Genomic DNA, 15,708 nt, shown 5'->3' with positions numbered 1-15,708 from the left:
TTTCAGCTGTTGGCTGAGTGGGTGGCAGGAGAAGAGAGTTCCAGGACAACATACATATGCCTGCCTCTGCCAAAGACTGTTCTTGCAGAGCCTGAAACACACTGCTGACCAACCATTTGGAGATAACTATTGGGTGAAATCCCATTCGTGCCTTTCTATTTTGCTGCATTTTCTTCAGTTTTATTTGGAATTAATAGTCCTCCCACTAGGTAGATTGCCACACCTGAGAAGAAAGATATATCTGCCCTTTGTATACCTTGATGGGCTGATACCAGGAAACTAATCATATTGATGATTTTCTTCAATGTATTTTCGGTGAAGCAACATAATGACATGATGACATGTTTACCTCTGAGATATGCTTGCTTTGCTGTGGCTATCAGAAGATGCATCTTTAATGAGTTAGTATATTTTGTCCATAAAAAATTTGTTCATAAAAATGTTTATTTTCAAGTTATCTACATATTTTTTAAAAGCCTTTAAACACAATAAAATTTGTTTTGAAGTTTCTCTTTATATCGATACACAAGCAATTTTACATGAATCTCATATGTAATTTTCATACCTTTTTTTTTTTTTTGAGACGGAGTCTCATTCTGTTTCCCAGGCTGGAGTGCAGTGGCACAATCTCGGCTCACTGCACCTTCTGCCTCCCAGGTTCAAGTGATTCTCCTGCCTCCGTCTTCTGAGTAGCTGGGATTGCAGATGCATGCCACCAGGCCCTGCTAATTTTTCTATTTTTAATAGAGGCAGTGTTTCGACATGTTGGCCAGGCCGGTCTTGAACTCCTGACCTCAGGTGATCCACCCATCTCGGCCTCCCAAAGTGCTGAGATTACAGGCATAAGCCACCGCGCGTGACCGGTTGTTGCATTTTTTCATTGCATGCTCTTTTCCTTTTTTTTTTTTTTTTAAAAAAATTGCTGTTTGAGTCTGCTCAGGCTGCTATAACAGAAATACCGTAGACAGGGTGGCTTAAGGAATAGAACTTTATTCCTCGCAGTTCTGACGGTTGGGAAGTCCAAGATCACCTCTTTCTGCTTTGCAGAGGGAAACCCTCTTGTAAGCCTCACATGGCCAGGGAGAGAGTGCTCTAATCTTTTCATCCACTTATAAGAATCCCATCATGAGGACTCTACCCTCATGACCTCATGTAAACCTAACGCCTCCACAAGGCCCCACCTCCTAATCCTATCACACTGGAAATTAGGGCTTCAACATATAAATTTGATGAGGGGACACAAACATCTAGACATAGCAACTCCCCCTCATCTTTCTTCAGTCTATCTATATATATCGCCCCTATCGCATTGTCCCTACCAACAACCTAATGTTTGTCCGTTTTTCTCCATGCCCATTTAATTATATGTTAATACAGCATATGTGTCCATCTACATATATGCATATACACAGACGCAGCTTTTAGAGTTACTTTACCAAATGGAAGCATACTTTTCTCCATTTAATTTTTTCTGACTCCACAATACCTTGTAGAAATCCCTTCACGTTGAACGATTTATCTCTAATTCAAATTCTAAAAGTTACATTCCATTCCATGGTATAAATATACCTACGCTATTTAACCATCCCCTTCTTGACATTTACTTTGCTTGCAGTTTCCACTGTGGACACTGCTGCAATCAACATTCTTGTTCATGTATTCTTGTAGAGGTTGCTTTTATCTCTGTTGGATAGAGTCTCAGTGTTGTGTGGCAATAATGAAACAAACGGTGATGGATTTTGATTTTTACCTTACTACTTCTTTTAGTGTTTGACTGGAGGTGCTGCCTGGGAACAAGTAGTTGGCCAATCATCAGGAAGTCTCATAGTGTGGCATTTTCCAGAGTCAAGAATCTCAACCTCAGTGTTATGGGCACAGAAAACGGACTTTGTCCATATATCCCAGGATGATCTGCCTTTTTGTGACAGATTCTCAGTAACCGAATTCATGTGGCATCTTGATCCATGGCTAGTGGTGCCTGCTTATGAGGCCAATTCTTTTTTTTTTTTTTTTTTTGAGACGGAATCTTGCTCTGTCACCCAGGCTGGAGTGCAGTGGTGCAATCTTGGCTCACTGCAACCTCCGCCTCTCAGGTTCAAGCAATTCTGCTTCAGCCTCCCAAGTAGCTCGGATTGCAGGTGCCTGCGACCACACCTGGCTAAGTTTTGTATTTTTAGTAGAGATGGGGGTTTCACCATGTTGGCCAGGCTGGTCTCGAACTCCTGACCTCAGGTGATCTGCCTGCTTCGATCTACCAAAGTGCTGGGATTACAGGTGTGAGCCATCGTGCCTGGCCTTTTTGTTTTTGTTTTTTCTTTTTAGCTATATTAACATTCCTGGGTTAAACTATAATCGCTATAAAGGAATTTAAGGCATTGTTTTCTCCAATTTATTCACTTAGTTAACAAATATTTATTGATATATCAGGCATTGTTCTAGACACTGGGGTTAATCCAAGAGTAAAAAATACAGAAATTCACATCTTCGTGAGGGACATGGCAGTGACTAATATTAGTGTTGGTACAAAAGTAATTGTGGTTTTTGCCATTGAAAGTAATGGTGAAAACTGCAATTACTGTTGCAACAACCTAATATAAAGGATCAAATGCATTGTATTAGGTGGTTAGAAAGCGCTAAGGTTAAAAACAAAGCAGAAAAGTGGTAAAGAATGCTAGGGGATGAGACTGACAGAATTTTCATGGAGTTGTTAGGTTTGACCACACTGCAAGTGTGACATTTGATGGGAACTTGAGAGTAGAGAGGTGGAAGGAGGGATATCTGGGGGAAGAACATTCAAGTCAGAAACAACAGAAGTGAGAGGCTTTAGTGGGGGAGAGAGGAAGGAGGAATGGTGGGTCTTGATTTGTTTGAGGAAAAGCAAAGATGTTAGTGTGGCTGGGACAAAGTCAGCAAAGGGAAGACAAACAGGAGATGAGCTGAGAAAGGTAAGAGGGAAACAGATCACGTAGTGTCTTCAAGGTCATCACCAGGGCTTCAGCTTTACTCTAAGATGAGACACCACTTGAAATGTTGAGCAGAGCAGTGAAGTAAGTAACATTTAATCAGAAAATTGGCTGTGATGCTGAGAAATGCCTACAGGAAAGGCAGGAGTAGAAGTAGGGAGATCAAATAGGATGCTATTGCAATCATCTCATGGAGACTTGGTGGTAGCTTGGACCGGGGGATCACAATGGAGGTAGTAAGAAGCAGCTGGATTCTGGATACGTGTTGAAGGAAGAGCATGTTAACTTTTATTTTTGTGGACAAATCACTATAAACATTGTGGTTTAAAACAATACAAATTTATCTCACAGTTTCCCTTGTTCTGGGGTCGGATTATGGCTTAGCTGGGTTCTCTGCTTTAGGTTGCCACCAGACTACAGTCAAGATGTTGACGGTCTTCATTCTTATCTGGGGACTTGACTTAGGAAGAAACCACTTCCAAGCTCATTCAGGGTGTTGGCAGAATTCATTTCCTTGTGGCAGAAGAACCCATGGAGGCTTGCTTCTTCATGTTCAGCAGGAGAGCCCCTGGGTCCAGTCTGCCAAGAGAGAGTCTCCTGTATAATAAAATGTAATCATAGGAGTGACACCCATCACCTTTGTGGAATTCTGTTGGTTGGAAGTGTTACAGATTCTGCTGGCACTCAAGGGGAAGGAACTTTTGGATACTAGGAGGCTGGAATTATTTGGGGGGTCACCTAAGATCTGTCTACCCTAAAGAAACAACAGGATTTTTTGACTGGATGTAGAAAGTGTGATCAAGGAACAACTGAAAAGTTGGAGTTGCTATTAATTAAGGTAAGGAAGACTGAAGGAGGGAAGATTAAGAGCTCAATTTTGGCTTCATAAAGTGTGAGATGTCTTTTATACACCACTCAGAGATGACAAGCAGACAGTTGCATATGCAAATCTAGAGTTAAGCAGGAGGGTCCAGGCTACAGGTGTAAGTTTGAGGTCCATTAGCACATAGGTGGTATTTAAGTCAAGGAATGAGATCACTAGGGAATGAGTGTAGATATAAAACAAGTCCTACAACTGGACTCTAGGGTCCCAGCATTAAAGATTCAGGGAGTCTAGAAAGAACCAGGTAAGGAGACAAAGTGAGATGGAGTGAGATGAGAGGACTGCAGGAGTGTGGAGTCCTTGCAGCCTCCGTGTGTTAACTAGTTTAAATCTCAGAGAGCAAAGTTTCCCCCTTACCTCCCAGTTCGGGGAGACACCTACCTATCTTGTTGCCTCTCCTCTCCCTGAATGTACTGTTGTCTTAGATGCCTAACATGAATGGAAAAAATATTGTATCTTGACAAAGTTCAACAACCAGATGTGCATTGTTGCCCATATAAGCCAACCTAAATCAGCTTGATTGTGGACAACAGAGTCAGTGGGGGTGTGTGAAGAGTTTTACTCTGGGACTGATACCATAAAAAACAGACTGCTCTGTAAAGTGTACACCCCCTCAGGTATCAGGTGACACATGTCAGGCATGGCCTCAAAAGTGAAACATTGCAAAGAGTGACAAGGGAATGGAAATAGATTAGATGTGGATAATGGAGGCATTTGTTCTTCTACAGCCTTCTGACAAACATTCATTTTGGTATCTACTGGTTATGCACAGAGATTTATTGAAATTATTAACATGGAAGGCCTTTCTTTGGGCATAACAAACCACCATTTGTTCACCTAATTGTACTCTGAATTTAAGGATATATTTCAGTGCATTTTACTTTAGATAAAATCTTTTCAGTTCTTGTGGAACACAGAGAAATCATCATGAAATTCTAAGTGGATAAAGTGGAAACAAAGACTCTATTTGTGCAAGTTGAGTACATAGGAATGTAATTAGCATTGTAGATAGTATAAATACGCATGTCCATATGCTGTGTCATTAGCTGTGCGTGCTGAAGCTATGTCACCCCATTCATAGTCTCTTTCACACATAAACAAAAACTTGAATGTTCACTTAGAAAAAAGCATATTTTCTGTAATTTCCACTCAAATGTTTCTTAGGTATCTTCATTGCCCAGCAAAGTCAGAAGTGTGCCCAGTGTGACAAATCATTAAACTTCTTTCTTATCCGGGTAGCACTGATTTAGAATTAATCATGTTTTCAAACAATGTGTTCATAATCCTATCAGCTCTCTGAAAAAAAAAATAGATTATAATCCTCATTTAACAAATGAGGAAAGAGAAGCAAAGAGTTTGACAACTGTCTATGAACTCAGGGAACCAAAAGTCACACTTGTTGGCAATGAGGCTGGCTGTTTCCTCCTGGACCACACAATTGACATCCCAGTTGGGGTATGTCAAGTCCGGAAACAGGAGCTATAAGCAGGGTAATGAAATGGCTGCATTGCCTTTCAGATGGGTCTAGAGGTCAAGTTAGTTTATTTGTTTTTAATTTAGCTGAACTCATAGGCTGGTTGAAAGATCCCTTTGTTGGTAGCGATCTTTTGAATAGCCACACAAACCTTCTGGTCTCTCTCTCGCTTTACTCCAACCCTTTCTCCCATTTGCAGGATTAGAAAAGCACTTGGGAGGCCCATTAATCTTGCCGGCGTTGTCAGGAGTGATCAGCGAGTTTTATTAAAAGCCCTGGGATTGCCTGAAAGGCCTCCTTGTCTGACTTTGAAATGAAAGGGGCATGTTAAGATCTCGGGGCACATTGTCAGGACCCCTCACCCTGCCCCTTGGACTATGAGCTGACCCTCCAGGAGGAAGCACAGAAGCCCTCCTTTGTTGAAGGGATTTCGCCGGTGGACAGAAAGGCATTGGGCCCTGTCAGCATGAACTCTCTGAGTTGGGGGACAGTGAATGCCCTGCTGTTGCTGCTCCTCCTGGCCTGGGCCAGCCCCACCTTCATCAGCGTCAACCGTGGGGTGAGGGTGATGAAGGGCCACTCGGCCTTCCTGTCAGGAGATGACCTGAAGTTTGCCATCCCCAAAGAGAAAGATGCCTGCAAAGTGGAAGTTGTGATGAATGAGCCAATAACCCAGAGGGTTGGGAAACTCACTCCACAGGTAGGTCCTGTCTGCGATTTTCCATTCAGTCATGTGTTTGAATGCAAGTGTATGAAAGTGTGTGGGATGTGGCCGGGCGCGGTGGCTCACGCCTGTAGTCCCAGCACTTTGGGAGGCTGAGGCAGGCAGATGACGAGGTCAGGAGATCGAGACCATCCTGGCTAACATGGTGAAACCCCGTCTCTACTGAAAAATAGAAAAAATTAGCTGGGCGTGGTGGTGGGCACGTGTAGTGTGGTCCCAACTACTTGGGAGGCTGAGGCAGGAGAATGGCGTGAACCCGGAAGGTGGAGCTTGCACTGAGCCAAGATCAAGCCACTGCACTCCAGCCTGGGTGACAGAGCGACACTCCATCTCAGAAAAAAAGAAAAAAGTGTGTGGGGGGACAAAGACAGAACAGAGATGTAAAGGGTCTCTCCTCAAGCCATCAAAGACGAGTATTAGAAGATGTTCACATTTGAAATGGTGGAGTTGCAATTAGCAGGCATAGTATTGCGCTGCTTTTTTATGTAAGGTTAAACCTATTTTTAAACATTCTTGGCTGACTTCAGATTACAAGCCTGAAATCAGCAGCATTTAATCCTGATTACTGTAACACTTATGGAGGAAATCAGGTTCAAACTAATATGGATGCATGTATTTTTTTTCTTAGTGCACTATTTCAGTAAGTCTTTCCAATTTCTCCTCTTTTCTTGAAGATAACTCTGGTGTATCTTACCAGCTGCTTGACTTTATAGAGTAGCTAATTATACAGGAAAAAGCACAAAGCATAATGTAAGAGAATTACATTGGAGTTATTCCTGCCCCCAATTATCACATCCATTGCCGGTCAGAGTGGCTTTGGATAAGAGATCAAAATTTCAAGACATTTTTAGGACATACCTGTGACCTTAGCATAGCAAAGGTAAAATTTGAAGATGTTTCATCTATTAACATCACTTAAACATTTTTTCTGAGTAAGGGAAAAGAAGTAGAAAAGAGTTGTGAAGATACTTCACTTTAAATATTCACTGTTCTTTGAAAATATCTGCTTAATTGTTTTCCTTTTAATCAAAATCTTGGAGACCTTTATATGTAAGGGTATTCTCTGGTCAATCCTTTTGTAGAGGGAAGAGTTAACTCCTAATTCATTGGGTTTAAAAAGTCTGTATTCTCTTACACTGTTTTGGCTTAAAGTAGGAGTTACCACTATACATAAGTTAAAAAATTGCTTCTGATTTTATTACTTGTTCCCACTGTGCTGTAACTTTGCTCCCAGTGCAAACAATCTTGAGAATAGTCAACACTAGATGCTGCTGCTGCTGCTTCTGGAAAAATGGACCATTCTCTTTTGCTGAACTATGAACATTATTTCCTTTTCATTTGGCTAAAGAAACATAATCCATGAGATTATTCAAAAGTGGTACTAGGTATTGCAGAGAGAGAATAAAACGACTTAGGTGGATACTAGCTCAAGTGGTATCTCTAGACATTCCATTTACCACACTTCAAGTTATAGACCCATTCTGAAACACATCAGAATTCTTTGGAAGAGGGTCTCACATTGCAGGTATTTCTGATGTGGTAGCAACCAAATGTCTCTGCCTAGTTGCTTGTAAGATTTTATTGTCAAAGAGCTTTAGATGGATATCTAAAACATGTTAGAACGCAACAATGGCTCCACGTATTAGACATTGTGTTCCAAAGTGTTTGGGAGTTGCCATGTCTCCTCAGTTACTCCCAATTATACTTGCATTCTGAATGTGTTTTGATTGACACTTATGAGTCAGAGAAAAAGAAGATACCTGGGGTTGCTCATACTGGAACCTCAATATGCTAAATAGGATGAGGAAGCAATACAAATAAGCTCAGTAGTGGGTGATAGAGACCCAACCACAGGGACTGGGGTCCAAAGGAAAATGCAGGCTGGTTGCAGTAGCTCACGCCTGTAAATTTCAGTACTTTGGGAGGCTGAGGCGGGCAGATCACTTGAGGCCAGGAGTTAAGAGACCAGCCTGGTCAACATGGTGAAACTCCATCTCTACTAAAAATACAAAAATTAGCCAGGCGTAGGGTACACACCTGTAAGCCTAGCTACTCGGGAGGCTGAGGCACAAGAATTGCTTGAACCCAGGAGGCGGAAGTTGCAATGAGCCAAGATAGTGCCACTACACTCCAGGCTGGGTGATAGCGTGAGACTGTGTCTTAAAAAAAAAAAAAAAAAAAAAAAAAAAAGGGAAAATGCAGCCCTTTGACCCTTTGAGTCTTCAGAGAGAGCAAAATAGGACCCTGATCCTAGAGGACTGGGGTCTTTGATAAAGCAGGAACCTAGGGCTGTACTGGCACATATAGGTGTCTTATAAAGACTGATGATTGATAATATGGTACCTCTTCCAATCAATGTATTTTTTAAAATCAACATTTATCTACAAGTGGGACTGAGTTTTTTTGTGAAAAAGAGAAGAAGCAAAATTCCCACTGGTAGCTCACAGTAGCAAGCTGTCTAAGCTGTCTTCCAGTTTGGACCTCAAGCATGCATGCCCAACTGAGCAAAACAAAAGCCCTGCAGATGACCAGATTCTCCTCCTTAGTAGGCAATTTGGAGATAATCTATTGTTACCTAAGCCAGCCTCTGAGCGCTCTCCTCTCCCTACCCCAAATGGCCTCTGATTCCTTATCATATATGGCACTCTCTCTGAGAGAAATAAAATTGTCTCCATTATATGTTTTTAGTGATGTTTTAATGGTCCTGATTGCTTGGCCTGCTCCAAGGCACTGAGGAGCAAAAAGGGATCCAAGTGACTAGAACTAGGTAAAAAACATTTGGTCACAAGAATCAAGGATTGGAATAGGCCTGCAAGTCATCTCCATCTCACACTCTCTGATTTTAAGGTAAAACTCCAGTTACTAGAAAGACAATATAGAGAAGAAACCACAAATTGCCAGGCTGATTTAGGAAACTCTTGATTGCTGAGAAACACTTCTGAATACACAGATTCCCTAGCCTGCTGTTGCTCATTAAGAAAAAGTAGAATCAAGTCGTGAATACTTAGTGTAGGTATTTCCAAAGGCAAATAGGACATCTCAAATGAATTTTTAGCCTCTAAAGTTGGTATGGGATTTATATCTTCTAATATTTATTCTGTGGTAAAGGAGTTCATTAAACTATGGGGTTTCATCACTTTTTTGGCCAAATATTAAAACTTTGTGTGAGAGAAACCTATATCGTGGGAAAACTTTGTTTCTCAAACTGCCAGATGATCCTTCCTATTTGGTTATTCTCATAATTTCAACAAAAATAAGATTCCCAAGTAAAGTCTGTTTAGTTTTGTTGAATTTGTGCTTGGTTTTTAACCCAGGCTGGTTCAGTCTTTCCCTAGGGGTTCATTGCTTATGGAGTTTTAGAAATTAAGCATAGCTAAGTGCACATGCACACACACACACACACACACACACACACACACAGAGCCTAAACATTATTCTTTAATAGAGCTTAGTAATAAGCTGAAAGCCAAGCTTATGTGAACCCATTTCTAGCAAGACGACTGTATTAACAACACCCTGCTGTGTAATGAACAGTTTCATGTGACTTGCACAGAAAATGTTTCCTTTAACATCTGTTCAGTTAGTGTTTTCATTTCATTACTGAAGTTTGTCTTAGGACCAACAGGTTCATTTTCCTATTGAATATTTGGAAAGGGATTGCAATCGATGCACACCAGTGCCTTCTGTTCAGATAACCCTCTTGATGTAGTCAATTAGATGAGGTTGACGGCAATATGTTTTCCTCATGTTTTAGGACAAGACTCCCTCACACATGGCACTTCTCACACCTAGCCCAAAGCAAGAAATTTGCTGGGTGGAAAGCACCCCAGGTTAGCACTGAACTTGCTTTTTTGAATAGGAAATATAGCGATAAGAAAGTATCTCTAGTTTGAACCAGTTTACTGTCATTAAAGTGAGTAATGAGTTAGGAATGTGTGACAATTTAATTATCAATTGTAATTGAAAAGCAGTTGAAGTGGAAAAAAACAAAGCTAGACAGTAATTAGAAAAGGATTTAGCTCTCCTTTGTTTTAGTTAGTAAATTTATGGACAATTATGGTTGTCGCCTTTTATAAAAGGAAAACATATTATGACACATAAAACAGATGTTTCTTTTAACAAAGCAGATTGTCTCTTTATTACCATGACTATTTGTCAATGATATGGGGAAGGTCTTTGCTTTATCTCCTTCCTAGTTGTCAATTAAAAAGAGGAACCAATGATATCTGTGGGAAAAGAAAATCATTTGTGTTAGTGTTAAAGTCTTCTCTGAGTGAATTATGTTGTCTGAAAATGTTTGAAGCTGTGAAAAGGTACAGACGAAACACCATGAACACAATGGTGGACGTGCATGCATACCTCAAGGGTATTAGAACTCTACCAAAGTCAGATCGGGCAGAATGAGGGGCATGATATGGGTGGGAGAGATGATTCTTCCTCTAAAAATCAGGTTCGCAAAATATAACGGTTAACAATCTTCTAATAATTCTGAGTCAGGTCAGACAGTTCATTATAATATTATTTGAAAAGAGGAAATTGCTTTTAGATTTCTATTTGTCTCATCTGCCATTTCTGCTACTGCTTAACTAATGAAAGCAGTCTTTTGCACGTATATAAGACACAACTCTGGGTCATGTTGGACTCTGATTAACCACAATAGTGTCCATAGTCAGTGACTTCATCTTTGAATATGAGAATACTATTCGGAAAAAAAAGAAATAAAAGGAGAACAGAGATATACAGAAAGAATACAGTGTGTCTGTGGGTGGGTTAAAGCATGCCTTTTCATGCAGACATACAGAAAGAACTCTCTAACTCAATTGCTGTGGACCCCTGAAGGGGGTAAATAAAATTTTGAAAAATGAAACCATGTTTTAAATGCACTCTAGATGGTAAAAAGACACTTATTTAGAGAGGTAATCATCCCGTAACTAATTTTCTTGATCTGCTTTGGTTTTCACAATTTAGATATTCTCAAGACAAGAGACAGCTGTATAAGTAGGATGGCAACTGGGTGTGGGGGTAGGGTAGAGGTGGTGGTGGTGAAGACACACGCACACACACATACACACATTACTAACAGACCATATTTTCTCCAGGCAGTACTCTCCTGGCAAAATCTTAAATCTTGTACCAATTTTCTCATAGATATTTATCCAATTCTTCATGTGAACTAGGTCTTTGACTGCCATTTCCTTCCCAATGAAGTCAAGTATGTTCACAATGGTTGTCCAATTCTTGATGAAGACACAGTGAAGCTCAGACTTTACAGGTAAGTGGCACAGGAAGATTGGTCATTGCTGTCAAGTAACCATTCTGTTTACTTTTGAGGGCTTTTCTTGTGGATATGTATTGTCATGAGGGGAGTTAATAGATTCTAGACAAGCAAGTAATCAACAGAAACTGGAAGCCTGAGTGGATGAGGCAAGATTTGTAGTCAGCTTTCACTTATTTCCACTTGTGTCATCTTCCCTAGGATTCCTCTGTGGCAAATTTTTAGCCCTATCCTGTTTCCCTCTAGTGTCCTTGTATAGGTATCTGTGGGGTTCCAACCCACCACTTATGGTGGAAAATGGAAATTATAAACTACAAATTCTTAATGAGAATGGGGGGAAAATATATTCCAAAAATGAATGAAATTCTTCTTGTTTGTTACCAGCTGCTTAATTATAGAAAGTGCAATATCTTCCATTTTTAAACATATTAAATACTTAATTTTTTTTTTTTTTTTTGAGACAGAATCTCACTCTGTCGTCCAGTCTAGAGTGCAGGGGCGCAATCTTGGCTCAGTGCAACCTCTGCCTTCTGGGTTCAAGCGATTCTCCTGCCTCAGCCTCCTGAGTAGTTGGGACTACAGGCACCAGGCACCCACCACCACGCCCAGCTAATTGGTTGTATTTTTAGTAGAGACGGGGTTTCACCGTGTTAGCCAGGATAGTCTTGATCTCCTGACCTCATGATCTGCCTGTCTCCGCCTCCCAAAGTGCTGGGATTACAGGGATGAGCTACCATGCCCAGCCTAAAATTCTTTAAAAATCAACTATGAAGTTAAACACAGAATGACTGTAGGAGACAGCAATTCTATTCCTATGTATATACACAAGAAAAATAAAAACTTATGTTTTACACAAGAGCTTGTGCATGCAGTTCACTGCAACAGTCTTCATAACAGCCAAAAAATGGAATAAATCCAACTGATGAATGGATAAACAAAATGTGGTATATTCATAGAATGGAATATCATTCAGCCATAAAAAAAGAATGTAGCACTGATAAAGGCTACAGCATGGATGAACCTTGAAAACATACCAAGTGAAAGAAGCCAGGCACAAAAGGCCACATATCGTATTGTTCCTTTTATATGAAATATTTAAACTGGCAAATTCATAGAGACAGAAAGTAGATTAGTGGTTGCCAGAGGCTGGGGAAGGGAAATGCGTCTCTTTTGGGAGTGATGAAAGTGTTCTGGAATTAGGTAGTCATGATGGTTGTACAACTGTGGGGTTACACTAAAAAACTCTGAGCTGTATGTTTTTAAAAAATGAATTTTGTGGTATATGAATTATATCCCAGTGAAAATTAATTTTAAATTCAAGCTCATGATTATGGTATATCTGACTTCATAAAAGTAACTGAGAACTCGTGTATGTGGAGTAGGCCTTTATATGGTTTTTTCTTTGGTTTTTATTGCTTTTAAGAATATTTGGTTAAAATATGTTGGTGTGAATTTCCTTTAAGCACTAGACTAATGTAAAAGAGTTTTGTAGAAGACATTGGAACAGTGAAGCTTTCTACAAACATTTATGACCACCTATTACAAGTCAGGCTGTATGCTGAGCATAAGAAACAAAAGGATGAGAATACTCAGATTATTTTAGTGCCTGTAGTCTAAGGCAAAAGATGAGGAGGTAATTATGCAGAACAAGTGCCGAAAGAGAGACACAAACAAAATACTGTGTTCAGAAAATGAAGCGGCAGCCGAGGATTCCTTAGGAAGATATGAAATCAGCATACAGGGCCATTTGATCTTTCTAAGACTTTAGAGTTAAAAAACAAATAACTTCAAAGAGCTTGCGTGGAAGGGGTGGGAAGGGTAGTGGGGAGTTGCAGGGAATGTGGGGATAGTTAATGGATACAAACAGTAGTTAGAAAGAATGGGTAAGACCTAGTAATTGATAGCACAACAGGGTGACTACAGTCAGTAATAATTCAATGGCATGTTTTAAAATAACTACAAGAGTATAATTGGATTGTTTGTAACAAAAAGGATAAGTGAGCCAGGTGCAGTGGCTCATTCCTGTAATCCCAGCACTTTGGGAGGCTAAGGTAGGCAGATCACCTGAGATCAGGAGTTTGAGACCAGCCTGGCCAACATGGCAAAACCCCGTCTCTACTAAAAATACAAAAATTAGCTTGACATGGTGGCAGGCACCTGTAGTCCCAGCTATTCGGGAGGCTAAGGCAGGAGAATCTCTTGAACCTGGGAGGTGGAGGTTGCATTGAGCCGAGATGACACCACTGCACTCCAGCCTGGGCAACAGAGTGAAACTCTGTCTCTCAAAGAAAAAAAAAAAAAAAAAAGGATAAATGCTTGAGGGAATGCTAATAAATGGATATTAAGATGGGATTATTACACATTGCATGCCTGTATGAAAACATCTCATGTACCCCATTACGTAGACAGAGGATAGATAGATAGATAGATAGATAGATAGATAGATACACACACCTACTATGTACCCACACAAATTAAAAATAAAAATAAACTTAAAAAAGAAAAAAAGCTGATGAATGCTTGCTGCTCCCACTCCTTCCTTGGGTTTCTAGGCTGCTGGGAGGTTGGAAGAGTACACATGAAAGGCAGGGTTAGAGGAGCTTCTTCGCCTCTTGGTCTTAAGCACATTTGAAATAAAATATTCAGAGTAGTAGGCAGCAGAAAATCAGGGAGCATGTTTGTTCCCCTCTTACCACTTCTCCTTTTCCAGCCCCTTTGGCAAGCTACTTGAGCCCATTATGCCTCAGTTTCTTCCTCCATAAAATGGGATTAACAATATCTATCCTAGGTTTTTATAAGGATTGAATTTTATACTATCATAGAGAATTTAGCATAATGCCTGCACCATAATAAGAGCACATCAATTAGAAGCTGCATTATTGATGCATGCTCATCACTCATTAATCTTATCCCTTCAAAAAAAATGACACCCCTCTCTTTTAGACTCTTCAGACAACTTGAGATTAGAGTTGCTAAGCAGATGGAGGGAATGGAAGTGGCAATTGCTGAATACCCTTTACATGCCAAGCCCTGAGCTGGGCACCCAAACTAGGCTGCAAATGACCGCCTATGTAGTGGTGTTTCTGAAGGGCAGAAAGGCCTGAATGCTTCAGAAGCCACTCACCCCTTCACTCCTGAATTAAAACTCAATCCAGAAATTATACAGGCTTGATACTCTTAAATTACACATGTGCTAGAAGTGAGACTCTGAAGTCTTAGCGTTCATTAAATATCCATATGCATGATGCGTTTAGAGCAAGTTTTGAAAGAAAGATGTTGGGAGGAAGAAGTGGCAGGAAAAGGTGTTGACACCAGGGTAAAGAGATGAAGGGAGCAGAACAGAGAGGCTGGGAGTAGAGCATGAAACAAAATCCAGACTCAATCTGTGGCACAAATTTTGGGAAGGCCAATCTTCAAGCTTCCAGCTGAGTACGCAGGTATCAGAAATACCTGAGCACCAATTAATATTACTTTTTCCCCGTGTTCTCCACAGATTTACTGAAACAGATACCTTCATAGAAACCTTTATCCTGCGGGCCTATCTCCTGGAACCAGACTGTAACATCATCCGTATGAGTAACAATGTGCTGGAAGTGCCTGAATTCAATGGCCTGTCCCAAGCGATTGATAAAAATCTGCTCAGATTCGATTATGATAGGATGGCTAGCCTGGAATGCACGGTCAGCCTGGACACTGCGAGAACTCAGCTGCCAGCCCATGGCCAGATGGTTTTGGGGGAGCCTCGACCAGAAGAACCTCGTGGAGATCAGCCACACAGTTTTTTCCCAGCCCGTATGATGTCTTTTAATGCTTATCTGGGTATTACTAAAACTGACAAAAATATCCATGCATGCTCATCTTCCACCATGATTAAGAGTTCTAGTTAACTAGTACACATTTTAGCTGGCTGAACAGTGTGGGTTAGTGGTTAAGGGCACAGACTTTACAATCAGAAAGACCTGGTTTTGAGAACTTCCTCTGCTCTTTATTTTCTGTGTAATTTTAGTTATTAACCTGTCTAAGGCCTCTCTACAATGAGAAAGGATAATAGCTGCCCTGTAGGGTTGGGTAAGGATAAGAGTAAATGAGGTTATACATAAACACAGTGCTTAATACAGTGTCTGGTTCACAGTAGGTACTCATTAATTGTCAGCTGTTATTAGTAGTAGCAACAGTAGTAGTTGCTGCATTGATGGAGTATTATTGGATTATGAGCAAGTCTGAAATAAAGCTAGTGGGTAGAAGTGATAGATGAGATTAGGAAGAGTTGATGGATAACATTCCTTCTGCTATTCACTCAATCAGTCTATTTTGGGCACCTCCCGTTCTCTCTAGAAACCACGAGAAACCAAGAAATATAAGGGATAATCATAGCAATAGTAGTAATAC

The 15,708-nt window shown here is 40.5% G+C and overlaps 1 protein-coding gene across 7 annotated transcripts in view; it reads left to right on the top strand.

Annotated features, from left to right (window-relative positions):
• FREM1 (FRAS1 related extracellular matrix 1) overlaps window positions 1-15,708 on the top strand; it is a 169,250-nt gene that overhangs the window by 29,446 nt on the left and 124,096 nt on the right. For 6 of the 7 annotated variants that reach the window (XM_033237386.1, XM_033237385.1, XM_033237388.1 and 3 more), the window contains exons 2-4: window positions 5,520-6,020; window positions 11,222-11,316; window positions 14,813-15,111. In XM_033237386.1, the coding sequence (XP_033093277.1) occupies window positions 5,787-6,020; window positions 11,222-11,316; window positions 14,813-15,111 (628 nt within the window). In that variant the 5' untranslated portion in view covers window positions 5,520-5,786. Of the gene's footprint in view, window positions 1-5,519; window positions 6,021-11,221; window positions 11,317-14,812; window positions 15,139-15,708 lie in introns of all 7 variants that reach the window. The other variant, XM_033237391.1, reaches the window with a different exon arrangement.

The sequence above is a fragment of the Trachypithecus francoisi genome, unplaced genomic scaffold, assembly GCF_009764315.1.
Source record: "Trachypithecus francoisi isolate TF-2019V2 unplaced genomic scaffold, Tfra_2.0 Lachesis_group16, whole genome shotgun sequence".
Classification (NCBI taxonomy): Eukaryota; Metazoa; Chordata; class Mammalia; order Primates; family Cercopithecidae; genus Trachypithecus; species Trachypithecus francoisi.
The sequence above is the reverse complement of the archived record's forward strand: the minus strand, read 5'-3'. Positions and strand labels throughout refer to the sequence as shown.